The sequence below is a fragment of the Cannabis sativa genome, chromosome X (assembly GCF_029168945.1).
Source record: "Cannabis sativa cultivar Pink pepper isolate KNU-18-1 chromosome X, ASM2916894v1, whole genome shotgun sequence".
Taxonomy (NCBI): Eukaryota; Viridiplantae; Streptophyta; class Magnoliopsida; order Rosales; family Cannabaceae; genus Cannabis; species Cannabis sativa.
In genome coordinates, this window is record NC_083610.1 from 75,052,674 (window position 1) to 75,070,195 (window position 17,522).

Below are 17,522 nucleotides of genomic sequence, written 5' to 3' on the forward strand. Positions count from 1 at the left end.
GTTATTTGAACAATTTTTGGGATAACAATAACCTCAAAGAAAAGAACCCCTAAGGCGCTAAGAGTTTTTTTTTTTTTTTAATGAAACTTTGAAAAATATACTTATAATTTAATTAAAATATAAAATATTACATCCTAGCATATGTAATGTTAAAAAATAAAATAAAATTATAATGATATTTAAAAAGAATTAGAGCATTTTCAATAGAGATGCAAATAGAAAATATATCGTTAAAATTCTATTCTAATAGTGTGTCAAATTGTGATGCAAATATGTCACATAACAAAAAATAATTTAAATTTGGATCACAACATAGCATGATGCATAATTTACATCACAATAAATGCTATGCTTTTATCTTTACTATTATGCTATTTTTAATATTTTATTATTAATTTTAGTTAACAAACTCATTTATATTAATTCACTTGCATTATTATTATTATTATTATTAAATTTTATATTTATTTTTCTATTATTAGTACTATTTTATATTTTTTCAATAAATTATTAAGTGGACATTAAATGATATATTAAATTTTGTATCAAGATTTATAATTATGTATTAGAGCACAATAGTAAAAGTTGATATAAAAATGTCATAAAATTATTTTTTGTGCTAAATATAGTTCAACTTTTACATCTCTCATCTTAGACTTATTATCTCCAAAGAGTGATTGAGAATTTAACTAGTGTTAATGGAATGATTGATTATATATTCTTTTATGTATGTTTTTTTTTTTTTTTATTTAAGCATATATTCTTTATGTAATATTAACTACTGCTTAAAGTTCTTTCAATTCCAAATATTTTTAACTATCATAGTTCTTTTTGGTAATTGTAATGTGAAAATAATAATTTAAATAATTACATCATTTTTATTTTTAAAATAGATATTTATTTCATTATAAATTAATATGTATAAACTTAAATATAAAATTAATCTGACCATGTAAATGTGTATATATTATTTGAAGTGTTAAACAAAAAAAATTAATTGTTTTTAAATTTATATAAATTAATTTTAATTTTAATGATAATAATAAAAACAATACTCAAACAATACACATAACCCACTCTTTAGAGCATCTTCATTAAGTTTTGCAAAATTAGGTGGCGTTTGGTTAGAGGTGATAAAATGGAATGGAATAGAAAGGAAATAATTTTTATTCTTTGATTACATTTTAAAATATTAGAATGACATTCTAATAGAATGCTCTTTTCACTATTTTGGTGAAATGACTATTCTATTTTAAAAAAGAAGAAAAGACCATTCCAATATAACAAGAAAAAAAATTTAATGATTTTTTTTATCAATTTTTTTATGCATTTTAAATTCTATTTCATTATATTTTCATTCCTATTCACATTTCCATTCTTATTCTTATATTTTTATTCCTCCCAACCAAACACCACTTAAAATATAGCTTTTTTTTTGAATAAAACTTAGCAATTTTATTAACTAGCAATCGTTAATAATAATAGAACGCACTTCGTTGGAATAATCCTCCAACTAAAGCACACGACCTGGAGAGTAACAAGAATTCCTGGCTAAAACATGAGCCAGCTTGTTTGCAAATCGTTTGACAAAACACAACTCAACATTATTTAAAGATAAGAGAAGAGTACGAACATTATGAACTAAAAGACCAAAAGAGGATGACAAAGTAATTTGGCCTTGCACAGCTTGAACACAAATTAAACTATCAGTTTCCAAAATCACTCGTCCCCATGAATGACGGTCAATCCAGCTTAAAGCTTCTTTTATACCAACAAATTCAGCTATTTCAGGTTGCACCTGCCATTTTAGCATAAAAATTCCTACCATTTTCTTCTCTGCCTCTATTCGTTGATAACTATTCGACGCCATGGACAGCCGAACAAACTCAAAACCAAGAACCAGTAACTAACGTCAAAAACTAATAAAACAAAACCAATTAAAGAAAACTATAGAACCATGTCAAAAGACAAGACATTTATACTAGAATAATACTAAAAAAAAAATATACTTTAATAATGTGCTTAAATGTAATAGAAATTTAATATTTGTTTTTTTTTTTTGAGAAAAGAAATTTAATATTTGTTGTGATGTAAGAATAAATGTATAATTTTATTATTGATTTTTATGTAATTTTTGTTCTTTATATATATTTTTATTTTTTATAATAACAAGATAATAATATTAATGATAGAAATTATTATTTTTTTTTATCAAAATTTGTAAGAAAAATATTATTTTTATGTAATTTTTATTAAATTCTCCATTAAGTTTTGTAATTATTAAAAGATTGATGCAAATATATTACAAATTGTTTTTTTGGGCCAAGCACATAGTTGTTTTTTGTTGTATTGTAACGTCATAGCAAACTTCTTTTCTTGGCTCTCTTTATATCCGCTTTCTTCGGTTCTGTCACTAAACCCAAACCCTAAAAATATTATCAACTTCCTTCACTACTGATCGGAGGTCGGAGAAGAGTAGGAATTCCGTTTCACTCATTGGCCGGATAAACAATTGCTTCACTCATAACAGGTACTTTACTTACTGTTTTGAGGCTGTTAACGAGGGATTAAATACACAGAGACGATTGGAAACTTTTTCTGGTTGTTTGAGTTTTCTCTTATGATTCTCTGTGTTTCTACATTGGCATTCTACAGGATATGAATTGATGTAGCTATTATCTAATCCTCTTTTCTTTTTCATTTTTCTTCTTTTCAGTATTAGTTAGGTTTGTCATTCTTAGTTTATAATATGTGTTAATCATAGCAGATTTTGTTCTAGTCTGGATGGTTTTCGAGATTCTGTTCTCAATCTTTTTTTCCATTTGAAATGTAAGGGCCAGGGCCAAAGAAACTTTCAGAAGTTTCTGATTTTGGTTCAATGCTCCTTTCATGTGAATCCCATTTGTATGGTATTTGTTCTTACACATATTTTATATTTTATTTCAGTACTGTGTCTAAGTTTGGGATAATTTATATATCTTGGTCTGTATAAAGTGTTTGGTGACATAATATCTAATTTTTTGTGTTTCTAGGCAATTTGAATTGTAATTATTTTAACTACTCACAGTGACAAATAAGTTACCTGGAACATTGTTGTGTTGTTGATTGGAGAGATAATTTGTAGTCGTTTCAAATATTATCCTGTATTTTAATAGGAGAAGCAAAATAGACAATGCTTCAATGAATAGTTACCGATTAATAACCTGTTTAGAGAAGTTGTGAACAATTATGGTTTATTCATTTGCATCTGTTCAGCATTGATGTTAGTCTTTGACATGTTTATGTTTAAACTAATAAAATTTCTTAAAATATGCTGTTAAGCCACAAGAAATTATGTTAGATAGGCATTTATTATATAGGTAAGATAAGATATCCATTTTTCATGTTGTGTAATTTCACTTCTAGTCGTAACTGGAAAGTGTACTACTGCTGTTTTTGTAATAGGCATGGTAGAAGCTGAGAAGTTGGAAGGTCTTGAATTCAAATGGGGAGTAATGAAGAAAAAGGGTGGGAAGAAGAAAGATGTTCAGTTTTATGGCTCTTTTACATATGATGGTGTGGAGTACTTTCTTTATGATTCTGTTTATCTTTTCGGGGAAGGTGAACCTGATCCTCATATTGGTAAGCTCATTAAGATGTGGGAAGGTAGTGATAAAAAAAAGAAAGTGAAAGTTCTATGGTTTTTTCGACCTCGTGAGATTTCTAGGTTTCTTAAGATGGAAGAAGCTTCTGAAAATGAATTACTCTTGGCATCTGGTGAAGGTCGGGGCCTTTTCAACATCAATCCTTTGGTAATTGAAAAGATTACTGTTCACAGAATCTCATTAGCCCACTACACCCCATGGAAGCACTTTAATCTTGCAACTTTTTTATATTTCCTTTGACAATTCTATAAATTATTTAGTTGTATTCCTATTATTGTTCTTGTTCTTTATAACATCATAAACAGACTTGAAAGAATTTGTTGTTGTCTTGCTTGTAGTTCTTCTAAAAAGGTTTAACTTTTTAAAATCCTTAGTTTAGTTATATGACATGCTTTTACTTTCAAAATCAGAAAAATATATGTTTGGCTCTTTATTGCTTGTGTTGAAAGACCATTGTCATTGTTAATTTTTTTTTTGCAACCTTAGCATTTATCTTTATAATTTTTTGCAAGCAATCTCTGTAATTTGCAGGTTTATGTGTATATATCCACATTTAAATAGATAGGTAGGAGCTACATGAATGCTCATCATTATCAAATCTTATTCACCTTGAAACTCAGTATCCTTATTTTTTCTTTTTCTGACTGGACTGACAATATTTTGAAATAAACTTTTTCATTCAAGTATCTTATTTTCGGCATTGTTTAATAATGTTTGTATGTGTGCATTTTTTGCATGTAGAATATGGAACAATACATTACAACTCATATGAATATTTTTTTGTACCTTGAATCAGGAAGCAATTTCTGGGAAATGCAATGTCGTTTGTGTATCAAAAGATAGCAGAAATCCTCAACCAACAAATGAAGAGCTTCAGATGGCAGACTACATATTTTGCCGGACATTGGATGTTGGTACCTGTAAGGTCATGGATAAGATAGATGATGAAATTGCTGGGATTGATGGTCTGTACTATTTATACTAATCACTTGAACTTGAATTCTATCTTTTGATCATTTTTAGTTTGATTTTTCCTCAATCTAATTTTTTTTCTATCTTTGTTGCAGTTAAATTGTTACTTAATAAAATGGATAATAAGAAAGATGCTGGTACTCAGAAAGTTGGTTCAGAAAGGAAAGAGGTTAGTGAAAATGCTGGAGAAAATGATGCTACAGTTAGTACAACTGAGAGGAACCTATCCCTAAACTATGTCGCTGGAACATCAAATGGGTATCGTGTTGTTGATTCACCAAATCATGATGCTAATTTGGATGTTTATTTAATTAAACAGAACTCTTATCCCTCAAAAAAGACTGCTTCTGGTTTATGCATTACATCAGCTAACCTGGCAAATGCTAATGAGATTAAAGAAAATGTGTCACATCGCAAAGCTTGCTTAGTTGGGAGTGAAGAAAAAGTCAAAAATGCTTCTGTTGAATTGGATGATAGACCTTCTAAGAAGTCAAAGCTTAACTTTGAATATGTAGATGGAAGCAAAAGCAGCATGGGTCCGCCAAGATCTACTTTTGATACCAGTTGTAAGGAGGCAGCACTACCAGGTGTTTCTCCTGATGATGGTAAATATAAATCAAAACATTGTAAGGATTCTTCTGGTACAGAGAAAAGCATTTCCAAGAAACTGAAGAGTGATTGTGAAACTGTGGTTCTTTCTAATGGAATGTTGTTGAAAGCACCTGCTGACCAATCTCATAATGATGATTGTAAATCTGATGGGCAAGGTTTAGAAGTTGTTCCTAGACCAGATACTGTAAGTATTAACGAGATCTTTTGCTTTTTCTCAGTCTTGCATCGATGTAGTACTGACTCTGTATTGTGTAGCCTTTTTTTGTCCAAGCATCAATTTACTTGTTTATATTTTGGGGGTGTGGGAGGGAGGTTGGAATATAGATTCATTTTTTTTTAATATTTATTTTGCTGTCTATCAATACTCTAAATGACACTAATAAGACAATCAAAGTGAAAGGCTTTGGCTTTTGCTTCTTACTTTCATCGGTGATTTTTTTCTTATTTATTTTTATGCTTGGATTTATACTAGGTGGATGGGTGCTGTTGATGTGCAATTTTAATTCACTTATGTTATACATCACAAATGAGATCTTGTTCTTATTCAATATAATTTGCTTGGATTTAACATTTTTTATTTTTTAAATTTTGACAGAATAGAAGAAAATGGTTCAAGGGGCTTGTAAGTTTTTTTTTCTCCTTCTCACTTAATTTTTATTGCTTTCTCTTCACTCTTAGGCATGTGTAAACATTCTTGAAATTTAGGGGTTTGTGAGTTTTTAACCCTCTCTGGTACCTTATACCAGATATGAAATTTAGAGACTATCTTCTTTGATATAGAAATAACATTTACAATATTCCAAGCTCCCGAGACACTTGGTGATCTTCCAAAAAGAGTTTTATTCTTTCAAAATAATGAGATGCTCTAAGAGAAACAAGCCTCGCTTAACTCAAACAGAGGATCATTACAAAGCAACTCTGACTAACAAGATTTACAATTCAGCTACTTAAAAATAACAATTAATCCTAACTAATACCTAACATTACCTGCTGTCCCAACATTCACCTTGTCCTCAAGGTGAAGAATATTAGGCCTAACCCTGAAATGGTCATGCTCTGCCTATTCTCTATAAAAAAAACCCAATCAAGTAAGGTTTGATTTGAAGTTTGATCTTCTTCGGTATCTTTATCAAACTATGTTGCTTGTACACTTAGATCCACTAATTTAAAAAATGATCACAAACTTGGCATTTTCATGTTCTTGAAGCCTTAAATTTCCCCCCAACAAGTGTGGCTTAACTTTTCTCCCAACAAGTGTAAGTCTAGCAATGTTCTCAAAATTGATATGTGAACTAGTTTGCATTTGCATCCTTTTGTCTCTTGAGTAATTCTTTGGTTGAGGGCTGCATGGAAATTTGTTCCCATATTGACTTTTAGAGTGCTTGTGTATTTCACAAGTTTCAATGAAATTGAACCACCAACAATAATATATGGACATCCAACTACACCAAATAAGCCCCTTGTTGATGCTGTATTCGCTCACAACAAAAATCCAGCTTGTAATTGGAGCAACCACCATCGAAGTAGACACTGAAATTCTTTGGAGACAAGTAGAACTAACAAAATCAAACGATTTTGTTAAAGGGTTGCCCAAAGGACAAGGCTGAACACTTGTTTGTCGATTCACATCAGAAAACACCAAGTAGTTGTTCATCTCCCTTTCTACCTTAGTCTGTCGTTTTTAAGAGTTCTAGGTCAGAAAGATTGCACTAGTTGCAAATTTTTGTAACACAAATTAGCGAAGGATATTACAAAGAAAGGTTACTGCAATACTAAGAAGCTTTGCTACCGTCTTTTCGAAGGGAGTTTGGAACTTATTCACCAATCCTTCATATAGGAGTGCCATCAAATCCTGCAAGGGATCATCACTCCATTCGACTACATGTCAACGATTAAACATGATTACAAAATTCTACATGTTCTTGATTGGTTCTTGTTCCTCCACCATTTGAAACCAATGCCAAGCAACTTTTATGTGGCATTCTTTTGTAGCAATGACCTTGCTTTCAATAATTTGATGGAGGTGAAATATTCTTCAACACTAGTCACCCACTCAAATGGATCATCTCCATTAAACGAGTAACATTGCTATGGTCGACTGCATTGGTACCAATTTGAAAGACCCTAGAGATTAATCTTCATTGATATAAATATCATTGTTACAATATGCTAAGTTTTTAAGTCACTGATCCCCCTAAAAGAGTTTTACTCTATCAAAACACACAATAGTGAACTCTCTAAGAGAGATAAGCCTCACTTATATACTAGGCTACACAACTAAAGAAAAGGATCAACACAACAACTCTATAAAAGATGTATAACTCGACCACTTGAAAAAAATGAACAACTCAGTAGTTAGTACATTAATCATACTAACTCTATTCTTGTGACTAATTTTTGAGGCCTAACACTCTCACATGCATCGTATTGCTTTCTCATAACATTGTTTTGTTTTTCTAGGAACTTGCAACTCTTATTCTTATTCATGTGTAAACATCCTTGAAATTTAGTTTGGAGAATATACCATTGACAACCTTGAGCTCAAGATCCAGCTACTTTGATTATATCTCAACAATTTTGTTACTTAGGACTTGAGACAAGGATTATCATAAAATTCATGAACTTATATATTGAGGGGTGTGCATTTATCGGTTTGAGTAGGTTGTCCAACTGGCCAATCAAAATTCAAGTTGTACTTTTACAATTTGTAACCTGTTATTTTGAAATTGTGTCCAAACTGACTGGTAGATTTTGATATATTGTTTAAGGAAATTTAAACTAGAAAAAAAAAAAAAACAAATTATCTGTACATACATAAAATGAGTGTTCAAAAATTAATTAAAAAATATGAAAGATTGTGCATATTGTGTTACATGTTATATTTATCTATGATTAAAACTAGAAAAGTATTTAAATTAATCTTGATCGGTCGGGTTGTGTTGTGTTGTTTGGGCATATTCGAATCAACAACCAACCCAGTAAATTCATTGGCAGTTTATTAATGTACTTTAGTTGTTTGGGTAAAAAAAATATTTTGTCTTTCTAGTTAAATTTGGTAGTGTTGTAAAAATATATGCTCACCTGTGCTGAACCAATTATTTAGGGGATGCCATTAAGTGGAAGACCTAATTAATAGTTATTATGTTCTTATCCTGTATTTATTGTCAGCCTTGGGATGATCAAATGCGAAATGCGTATGAACAAGGAACACTTGTTTTACTCCAGAATTTGGATCCTTCCTATACTAAAGAAGAAGTAAAGGTAATGTCAGCACTGGTTTCTTTTGGGTGATCTTATCTTCCGTAGATTGTGATGCAGAATACATATTTGTTGATTACATTGCTGTAAATCCTTTTTAACAGAATTCATCAGATCATCTGTATGATTGGTCATTGTTTTATGTTGATAAATTAGTATTGAATTGTTGTGTTTATCCAAGAGGGTTAACTCAAACGGTGAGGCATATGGTTTCTTCCCATAAGGCCTTTGGTTCAAGCCCCTCGTAGGTGGATACCATAGCAATTGCCATGGTTTTATAGTCCCCAAATAGTGTTGGGTTAGGTGGGCCTTGTTTTTTTTCTTCTCAAAAAAGAGAAAGAAAGAAATGTAAGGATCTTTGAAGATTAAGTCCATACAGCAGAAGATTTGTGGGAGAAGCTCAAATTTTGGGTTGCAGCTTGAGTTTATAAGGCTAAAGCATTTGAGGGGCTATCCTTCCTAGACCTTAGCATAGAGTGGGGATGCATTCTGCACTAAATTTTATTGTTTTTTTTTCTTAGTATACTCTGCCTTGATAAGTCGACTGTGCTGAGCAACAGAGTTTTTTTTAGCTTACTTCATAGCATTTCTTTCTCTATTGCTGTATCTCCCTAATTTTAATGGTTGTTACCGCGGTTTCCCTCTGCCATATGTGAGGCTTCCTAATAAATTCGGGAGGTAGTCAGTCACGGACATTAAAAACTTTTTTTGCAAAAGCATATATTTTTTGCCTGGCCAGATTATCACTTATTAGCTTGACCAAGCTATTTGTTTGTCGAGGTTTCATTTGATAATTGACAATTTTTCTCATGTTTGTAATTATTTATTAATACATTTTTGGCTATTGTGTGGCATGGTTTTAACGCAAGTTGCGAATACATTTTATTGCAAAAGCATATATTTTTTGCCTGGCATGATTATCACTTCCTTAATTGCTTGACTTAGCTATTTGTGTGTCGAGGTCTCATTTAATAATTGACATTTTTTTTTCTCATGGTTGTAACTATTTATTAATACATTTTAGGATATTGTGTGGCATGGTTTCAAAGCAAATTGCGAAGCAAAGATGATCCAACGGAGAATGATTTCTAGTCCATATTCTGGTATGAGATGATTGGCTTCATACCTATATAAATGATGATTTTCCTCTTTTAGGCTTTAAGACCTGCTAGTCAATTTTGTTTCACACTATTAAGCTTTGAGATGTATTGCATGACACAAGTATTGTTTCTCACAACTACTCAGCTGAAGCATTTTTCTTGTTTTTCTGTTTTTATATACTCATGCTTGTCTTGTTGTAGGTCAAGCTTTTGTTATTTTCAAGCAAAAGGACATAGCGGAGCGGGTGGTTAAAAAATTAGATGAGGGTTGTTTGCTATTATCGAATGGGAGGTATGCATGTACATAATTTCTATAATCAATAATTTGGTATAGTAATATTCATAGCCTTGTTCTTTTTAAATATATGTTAGAAATATTTATCTCAGCTCGATAGATTATATGTGTCGTTTCAGGTTTCTTTTTCCTTCTTCTATGGTGGAAGGCCATCTTATTTGTGATGGTTGCGCTTTCATTATATAAAGAAAGTATTTTCAAAAAAAAAAAATTATATAAAGAAAGTATGACTAGGAATAGAGAAACTTATCATTTTGCAATTAAAAAAGGAAAAAGTGCGGGGAGGGGAGCAAGATGTCTGTCCAAGTTAAGATAAACAATACAAACATAAATGATCAAATAAGCAATACTATTAAATTTATAGAATTTAAATCTTAAATTCTTTAAAAGAAAATGAACTTTGTCACAAAATCATTAATAGTTTGTGGCACACTTGAGTTCATTTAATGAAAGCATGGATGTTTGTTTGTCAAACTCCAATGGCTATCACTTTCACAAGGTTGTCGGACCTTGAATTTGTCCTACTCTTGAATTTTAAATCCTTTTCATGATGAACTCAAAATGTTGACTTAATTGGTGAAGAAAAAGTGTAGGGAGTTCATTTCGAGGCAGTTCGGGGTGATTAATGGGATAACAATTGAAATAGTGTATCCTTTTCCCTTTTCTAAGCTTATTTTGGTTTATGAGTCGGTCAAATGTCTTTGCGTGTTAAAATTCTTGGAAGCTCAATTATCAATTTGGATCCCGCATTTTCATATGTTATGTAAAAAGAGCACTAAGCTTGGTACGGAAGTCCTTTCTAGTCTTTTCATACTTTTTCCTTCTATCCTAAAACAATACGTCTTTCTCTCGTGTTCTCTTGACCACATTTCTTCAAGCAAACACTTTAAGAAAAAGAGCTTTGAAGCCTTACATTTTGGAGAACATGCAAATGAGTCTTGGCTTCTCTCTCACAAGATGTGACATGGAATTTCTTATTGTCCCTTCATTAACTACTTCTATTTGATAATTTGTGTTTTAAAACTTGTTTATAGTACTTTGGGTGCTTGAGTAATGTTTTGTTTACACATTGCAGGCCTCTTGTAGGTAGATTAGGAACTCCTTGCTTCCCAGAAGGAAAGCGAACATTATTCTATGGCCATATTGCTATCGATAAGCTTCGATACCAGATGCCGCGGGAGCAGGTAGAGCAGTTAATCTTATTCTCTTGTACACAAATACTTGCAAGTGTGCGTTTGTACTATCAAATTTTTTTGTTCGAGTAAGTTATCATTTCAATTTCTCGAACAATTATAGAAAGCCCTGGTGGGAGAATTGGAAGGGGAGAAAAGGAATGGAAAGTCTCCATGATAAAGAAAAGTATTTGGAAAAGAACCTAGTCTATCACTCCCTCTCAAATGATTTAAAAATAATCCTCTGATTCGTGACTAGCAATAAGTACACCTCAGGAAATGGAAACCCAATATAAAATAAGCTTGTATTATTCAAGAATGAAAAACAATGGCAATAAGAAATATAAACCACTAGAGATTTGAGAGCCTGGCCTTTCACGACAATTCGCAAAATTGTCACGATCTCTTCTCTACCACTATTCTATTTATTGCAGCCACAAAGCAATAACTAACTAAAGCCTCTCTCCCCTCATAGTACCCGTTTCCCTCAGCCACATGTCACTTAGTCCCCATTCTATTATTCTTTCTTACATAAGTGTGTTTAACCAATGGGCTATCATTTACCCCTTTATGGACATTGAGTAGCTCAAATTTTCCCATGAGTTTGGAAGTGCTTCTATGTGAAAAGGACTTCCAACTCACCATTCGCATTGTAACTAAGATCTTCCACAACCTTGAGTTCAACATGCCATTCATGATTAGCCTTGAGGACGACATTGAACAATCGAGTCAGAGTCAACTTTTCACAGCTCTCATCAACATGGATATATGAAAGAGAAGGTGAATATGCATTGATTGGTAGGAGCCAAAATACTGTGGAGACAACATTTCATTATTTCACGATGCTTACGACTTAATATGGTATGGTTTGAGCTTGACATAAACCATGTCCCTTAGAGAAATGCACTTCACAATGCTTTTAATCTATCCTTTCCAAAAATTTCCTTCCTAGTAGATAAGGCTTCCATTTTTGGCATGCTAATACGATGGCTTTAGTTCCCATTTCTAGACAAACGGTTACATCCACTTGGGTAGAACTCACTCCCAAATGCGCCTAAGAGAGGAGGGTGCCCAAGTAATTATATACCACCAACCAATGCCATACTTAGTTGATGTGTGATCCTAACAACACACTTACCTTGAGAGTAGACGTCTGTGATGACCCATTCTATTGTGGCCAACCCTGCGGTGGCCCACTTTGGGCTTTTTCCATAGGTTGCTCCTTCTGCAACGTTGGTCCCATTTGAGGGTGCATGGCTCTGATACCATTTGTTACACCCACTTGAGTAGATTTCACTCAAAAACTAGCCTAAGAGATGAAGTTACCCAAGTAGTTATTTGCCCACCAACCAATCTCATACTTAGTCGATGTGGGATCCTAACACATACTTCTCACTAACAACTTCCATAAATCCTAGTTCCATGGAATTCATGAGCCATGTCGTGACATGAATTTTCAGACGTCCATGAGCTTTCCTTAGTCCATCAATCATCGATTTCACGCATTGAGGTCATTCTAAATAATTCTGACTGTTAAGTTTGTGACATGTAAATTGGAATATGTCGCAACCCTGAGTGCTTTCTCCTATCCTTGTACAAGATGGGTTATCTTTGAGATTATACTATTGTTGATCGTACCTCCTCCATTTACTCCTTTGGTCGGACTTGAAGCATTAGAAGACTTCTTTCATTCAGTCATGGCCCGTTGGTAAGCCATTTAGAACTTCACATTGATACCATTTAAAAATAGGAGAATGAAAAAATGTTTACTGTTTCTTATTTCTTTAGTCATAAAATATATGAATAAATATAAATGAATACTACCCTATCTTTCCCTAGCAATCTCCTTCCATCGAAGAGAATTATTCCCATCAACGAAAGTTTGACATTTGGCCATTTATTGAGAAATACAACAAGTTAATACACCTAAACTAACCACTCCCAAAGAGCATCAACTCATCACATAGCCAAACAAATCATCTCTCACATAGAATTTCTGTTTTGTTATTAATTGTTTGTAACTATGGTTTTCTTCCACCACAAGGGAGGCTTTTAATATTTATCGGGAAGGATCCTGTCAATGACAAAAGGATCTTTTCTCTTTTTCAAAAAAAAAAAAACAAATCATCTCTCACAATTCCCCTTCCTTGTAACATAAGATAACCAGTAAAGGATAACAACCCCAACAAAACTTATCCCTACAATATCGTCTACAAAGACCAATATTCTCCTAATCTCTCATTCTGTTACTTTACTATTTACCCTTTTTAGTGTTGGTGAAGTGAATCGCTTTGGGAATCTATCGTTATCTCCCAATTGTTAACATTGTCATTTAGGTGAAAATTGGTAATTGTTAATGGAGAGCATCAAAATTTCTCACACTGCCTTAAACTCAAGCTGGTCCTTTTACTGGATCAACACTTCCTTTCCAACTCAAGCTTGTCTAAACTAAGACACATGAAAAACTAGATGCACTATTTAAGTTGGTGTTCTCAATCTATTTTTTGTTTTGTTGAAGCATTTCCCAATCCAACGATAACTTCATACCCTAACCTATGTTGGTACTCCATTCTATATGAACAATTGCTCTAATCACTTATTCTCTTGATCGGTTTGTAACTTTTCTTCCGAGCAAGTATGTCCACTTTTGTATAGCCAAAAGTATGGTCATATTTTATTTTACTCTCATCGAGTGTTTGAATAAAATAAGCATTCAACAATCTCTGGATAGCCTGCATTTAAAGAAGCCCTAATCGTTACCTTGAAGCATTTGTTTCTGTGATGATTTGCTGACAAGAGTTTGGTAGAGCTAGAAGGAAGTTGATGGCTTTCTTAAGCTTTTTGAAAGCAACAATGGCTTCAGGGGCTCCATATATCCTTTCTTAGCAGCCTGTGACTCCCACGAAACTTAAGGCCTTAAAAGATGTTGGTAGCTAATGCATCATGTAGGATTGTTGCGCAAAATAAATATTTTTATTATGAAATGTGATTATACATTGTTTGGATGCTAATTTTATTTGCCTCCTCTAGTAAATCAGATTTTTATTAGCTCCAGGAATTACGAAGATTAAATGTTTATATTTATTTATTTAATACGTGTTTTATTGGGTGTGTGGCGTGGACCAGAGAGATGCTGTGTCTACTTCACATTGTTCTCAGCCTAATACATATGAATATGATATGGCAATGGAGTGGATCTTACTACATGAAAGATCAGACTTTCTCTGGAAGAAGTTGTTTTGGGTATTGAATTTGCTCAAAATCATTTTTTATGCAGTGAACTATTGGAATCTGCTTTTTTACCTTAGTTTGTAATTGTATTATTTGCTGAAATTGAGTTTTTCTCTAAACTAGGAACAAGAACAGGAGATGAGAAAACTAAAGAAGAAACTCAAAGCTGGAAATAAACTGATGTTGTGAACTTGGTCTTATTGGTAAGCTTTCTGTCTAAATAAATCGTACACGTCCATACTTCATATTATCCCAAATCTGTAGGGTCTACTCTACCAGCCCACACTTATCCCCTCTAGCATCTATCTATGCGTTAAATACTTGTGCATATAATTTTCTGTATGTAATGGCACATTGAAATCTTTCACTCTTGAATTCTGGTACTCCATGCTCCAGGTTTTATTTTTACTGTTAGATTGGAAATCATGAGGCTTAAACCCCCTTTCTTTCGTAACTGTTTTTTGTCTGGGAGACTCAACTACGATGATTTTCACTCCATAAGATGTTCTAGTACATAATCGGTAACATTCTGACCTTTGTTTTCTTTTGAGCAAATCGTTTTTACTAAGACATTAGTGTTATTATCTCAAATAGCTAGGTGAATGCATTTAATAATCTACATAGATTTTTGTATATTGTTCTTGAAAACTATGTTCTCACCCTTTGCAGGAGTAGGTATAATATTTTGACAATATCCCTTGACGGACGAGCTTTTACGTAAGTTCCCTGTTTTTTTTGTGGCCTCCATGCTTCATCTATTGTTGAAGCATGCTTTTCTTTGTCAATAACTGAAACTGGTTCGAGTAGTTTGATATAGTTTTTCACTCCATGACGTGTAGATAATTTAGTGCACAAAGGATGTTTAGAAGTTTTGTATAGTCATATTGATAGATATCTTGGTTTCGTAATGAAAAAGCTTTTTCTATTACCTTACTATCGTTGAGAGCGACTTTAAGACAAAACTCAGTACGGTAGTACAAGTAAGAAATAAATTGGTCTTTTCATTGCTAAGCCTGATTATTGAGTACTGCTATGGGGCACTAAGGTGCCTAGCACCACTATGAGGTGGCGTCCTATAATTAGTTAATAGTTTTTTATAATCTTTATTAAAATAAAATAAGTGGGACTCGATATTAAATTATACTAAGAGCGGTATTACACTTCACAAGATGCTATCACCTCTTTAGCATTACATTTCAACCACTTATTTGAAAAATTGGACCAGTTGTCTATAGTGTATGAGGTTATTTTACAAAGTTTTTTTTTTGAAATTAATTTTACAAAGAATTATTAAAGGGATATTTGCGGCAAAAGTCTTCTAAAAGTTTACCTTGGTACAGATTAATTTCCAACTTCAAAAAATAGCGGCAATAGTCCTCAAAGTTGAATGTTTTGTAAGTCTGTTAGTTCCAACTTGAACAGATCCGTTTACTTATTCAAAATTGTCACGTGCCAAATTATTAATGGTCTAAATTATAATTTTAATTTTAAAAAAAAAATTATAATAAAAATAAATAAATAAATAAATTATTTAAAAATTATTATTATTTTTTTCTTTTTCATCTTCATCTCCAACCACATGTCGATTCCCACCACCAGCCACTCCAACCCTCATGGTAGCCACCCCAACCCTCACGACAGCCACGCCACTGGTCCGTTTTGCCAATGCTTGAGAACCTCAAAATACTAGATTTCTCTCTCATTCTCCCTCTCCTTGATCGTGCTGGAGCTTGGAATGTTTTTCCACTGCCGACGAGATTTGAGTAGACAAGCTCATTGCTGCCCATAAAAATTCAAATAAATAAAAAAAAGTTTAGATCCAAAGCCCATTATCAACCACGAACTCAGAACTCGTCGAACACCGAGTCTGATAAACTCAAGCCCTTAGAGAGAGAGAGAGAGAGAGAGAGAGAGAGAGAGAGAGAGAGAGAGAGAGAGAGAGAGAGAGAGAATAAATAAAAAATTTAAAATATACCTTGGAGTTTTAGTGATGGGAATCTCAAATCTGTGGTCACCTAGGCGAGACAGAGAGAAAATGAAGCGGAGACGATTAGGCAGAGAGAAAGAATGTCAAACCTTCAAGTTTTGGAGCCATTGAGCTTGTTGTTGGAGCCGGAGGAGAGTACAACTCTACCATATGGGTTAGGGTTGGTGTGGCCGGAGGCAGAAGATGAAGTGGGGTGGGGGTGGTGTAGCTGGAGGTAGAAGATGAAGTGGGTGTGGGTGTGGTATGGCTGAAGGTAGAAGTCAATGGAGAAAAAAAGAAAAAATAATGAAAAGAAAAAAAAATATTTTAAAAAGTATATTTTTTTTAATTTAAAATTATTTTTTAGACCAATAATATTTTAACAAGTGGCAATTTTGAATAAGTTAACGGAACAGTTAAGCTTAGGATTAACGGACTTACACAAAAGTTGACCTTGGGGATTATTGCTGCTATTTTTAAAGGTTGGGGACTAATTTGCATCAAAGTAAACTTTTAGAGGATTTTTGCCGCAAATTTTTCATTATTAAAATTACTCAAACTGCAAAATGGCATTAAAAAATAGGCTATAATGCTATGGCATTATGTTAACAACGGAAATAAAAACATTTTTATTATATTTTTTAAATTATAAAATAAATCAATATTCTGGATCCATTTTTATTGTCCCAAAAAACAAGATGTTGGCGGTAGTGAGTTGAGGGGATGGAAGATCGAGGTGGTCGGAGAGATTATAATTGTGGTATGAGTTTTATAGTACCATGAGGGATTGTTGGCTGTAGTTCTTCTTTCAGCTTGTCTATATTCTCAACAATTGATTATCTTAAGATCTTTACGTACGACTATGAGTTGTTGCAAGCCAGTCAACAAAATTTTGTGAAGATAGACTTCAGTGCTCTGGAGAGAAGGGAATTTGTTTTCATAAAAAGAAGTGTTTGAAATTAATCTTATACTATTTACATTTTCAGTAAAGATATCCTTTTATATTGATAAAGTAAATTATTATGCTCGTAAATGTTGTAATCATAATTGCTTTGATTACTCGTACTGATAACCTTAGAGTATCAGACTAGGTTGAAGTGCAAGATGACTTTAATTCAAAAATAGGGTAATTTATAAGTACTAACTTCATATCTAAATAGAAGCAGACGACTATTTATTTGGTCTAGTCTTTAAATTCCAATGCAATAACTAGAATTATTCACTATGATGGCAAAAAGAAATACTCAACTTCATTATTAAGAAGACAAATAG

General features: G+C 32.7%; 1 protein-coding gene across 4 annotated transcripts; it reads left to right on the forward strand.

Moving 5' to 3' along the window:
- Positions 1-2,324: 2,324 nt before the first annotated feature.
- On the forward strand, positions 2,325-15,295 carry LOC115697752 (protein ANTI-SILENCING 1). 4 transcript variants are annotated; one of them, XM_061107239.1, is made up of 14 exons: positions 2,325-2,530; positions 3,445-3,791; positions 4,441-4,609; positions 4,712-4,785; positions 4,936-5,412; positions 5,824-5,850; positions 8,397-8,489; positions 9,511-9,589; positions 9,788-9,878; positions 10,957-11,065; positions 14,180-14,296; positions 14,408-14,487; positions 14,681-14,805; positions 14,954-15,295. In XM_061107239.1, the coding sequence occupies exons 2-12, from the start codon at positions 3,447-3,449 to the stop codon at positions 14,471-14,473; spliced, it is 1,647 nt and encodes a 548-aa protein (XP_060963222.1). In that variant the 5' UTR covers positions 2,325-2,530; positions 3,445-3,446; the 3' UTR covers positions 14,474-14,487; positions 14,681-14,805; positions 14,954-15,295. The 4 variants fall into 4 exon arrangements, with proteins under 4 accessions (XP_060963222.1, XP_060963223.1, XP_030480736.1 ...); XM_061107240.1 differs by lacking the exon at positions 10,957-11,065; XM_030624876.2 differs by having other exon boundaries at positions 2,326-2,530; positions 4,712-5,412.
- Positions 15,296-17,522: the final 2,227 nt, after the last annotated feature.

Coding starts and splice junctions, on each gene's coding strand:
- LOC115697752 (XM_030624876.2), top strand. CDS start 3,447: ATGGTAGAAGCTGAGAAGTTGGAAGGTCTTGAATTCAAATGGGGAGTA. Junction 3,792..4,440: donor TTTTCAACATCAATCCTTTG/GTAATTGAAAAG, acceptor ACCTTGAATCAG/GAAGCAATTTCTGGGAAATG. Junction 5,413..5,823: donor TTGTTCCTAGACCAGATACT/GTAAGTATTAAC, acceptor AAATTTTGACAG/AATAGAAGAAAATGGTTCAA.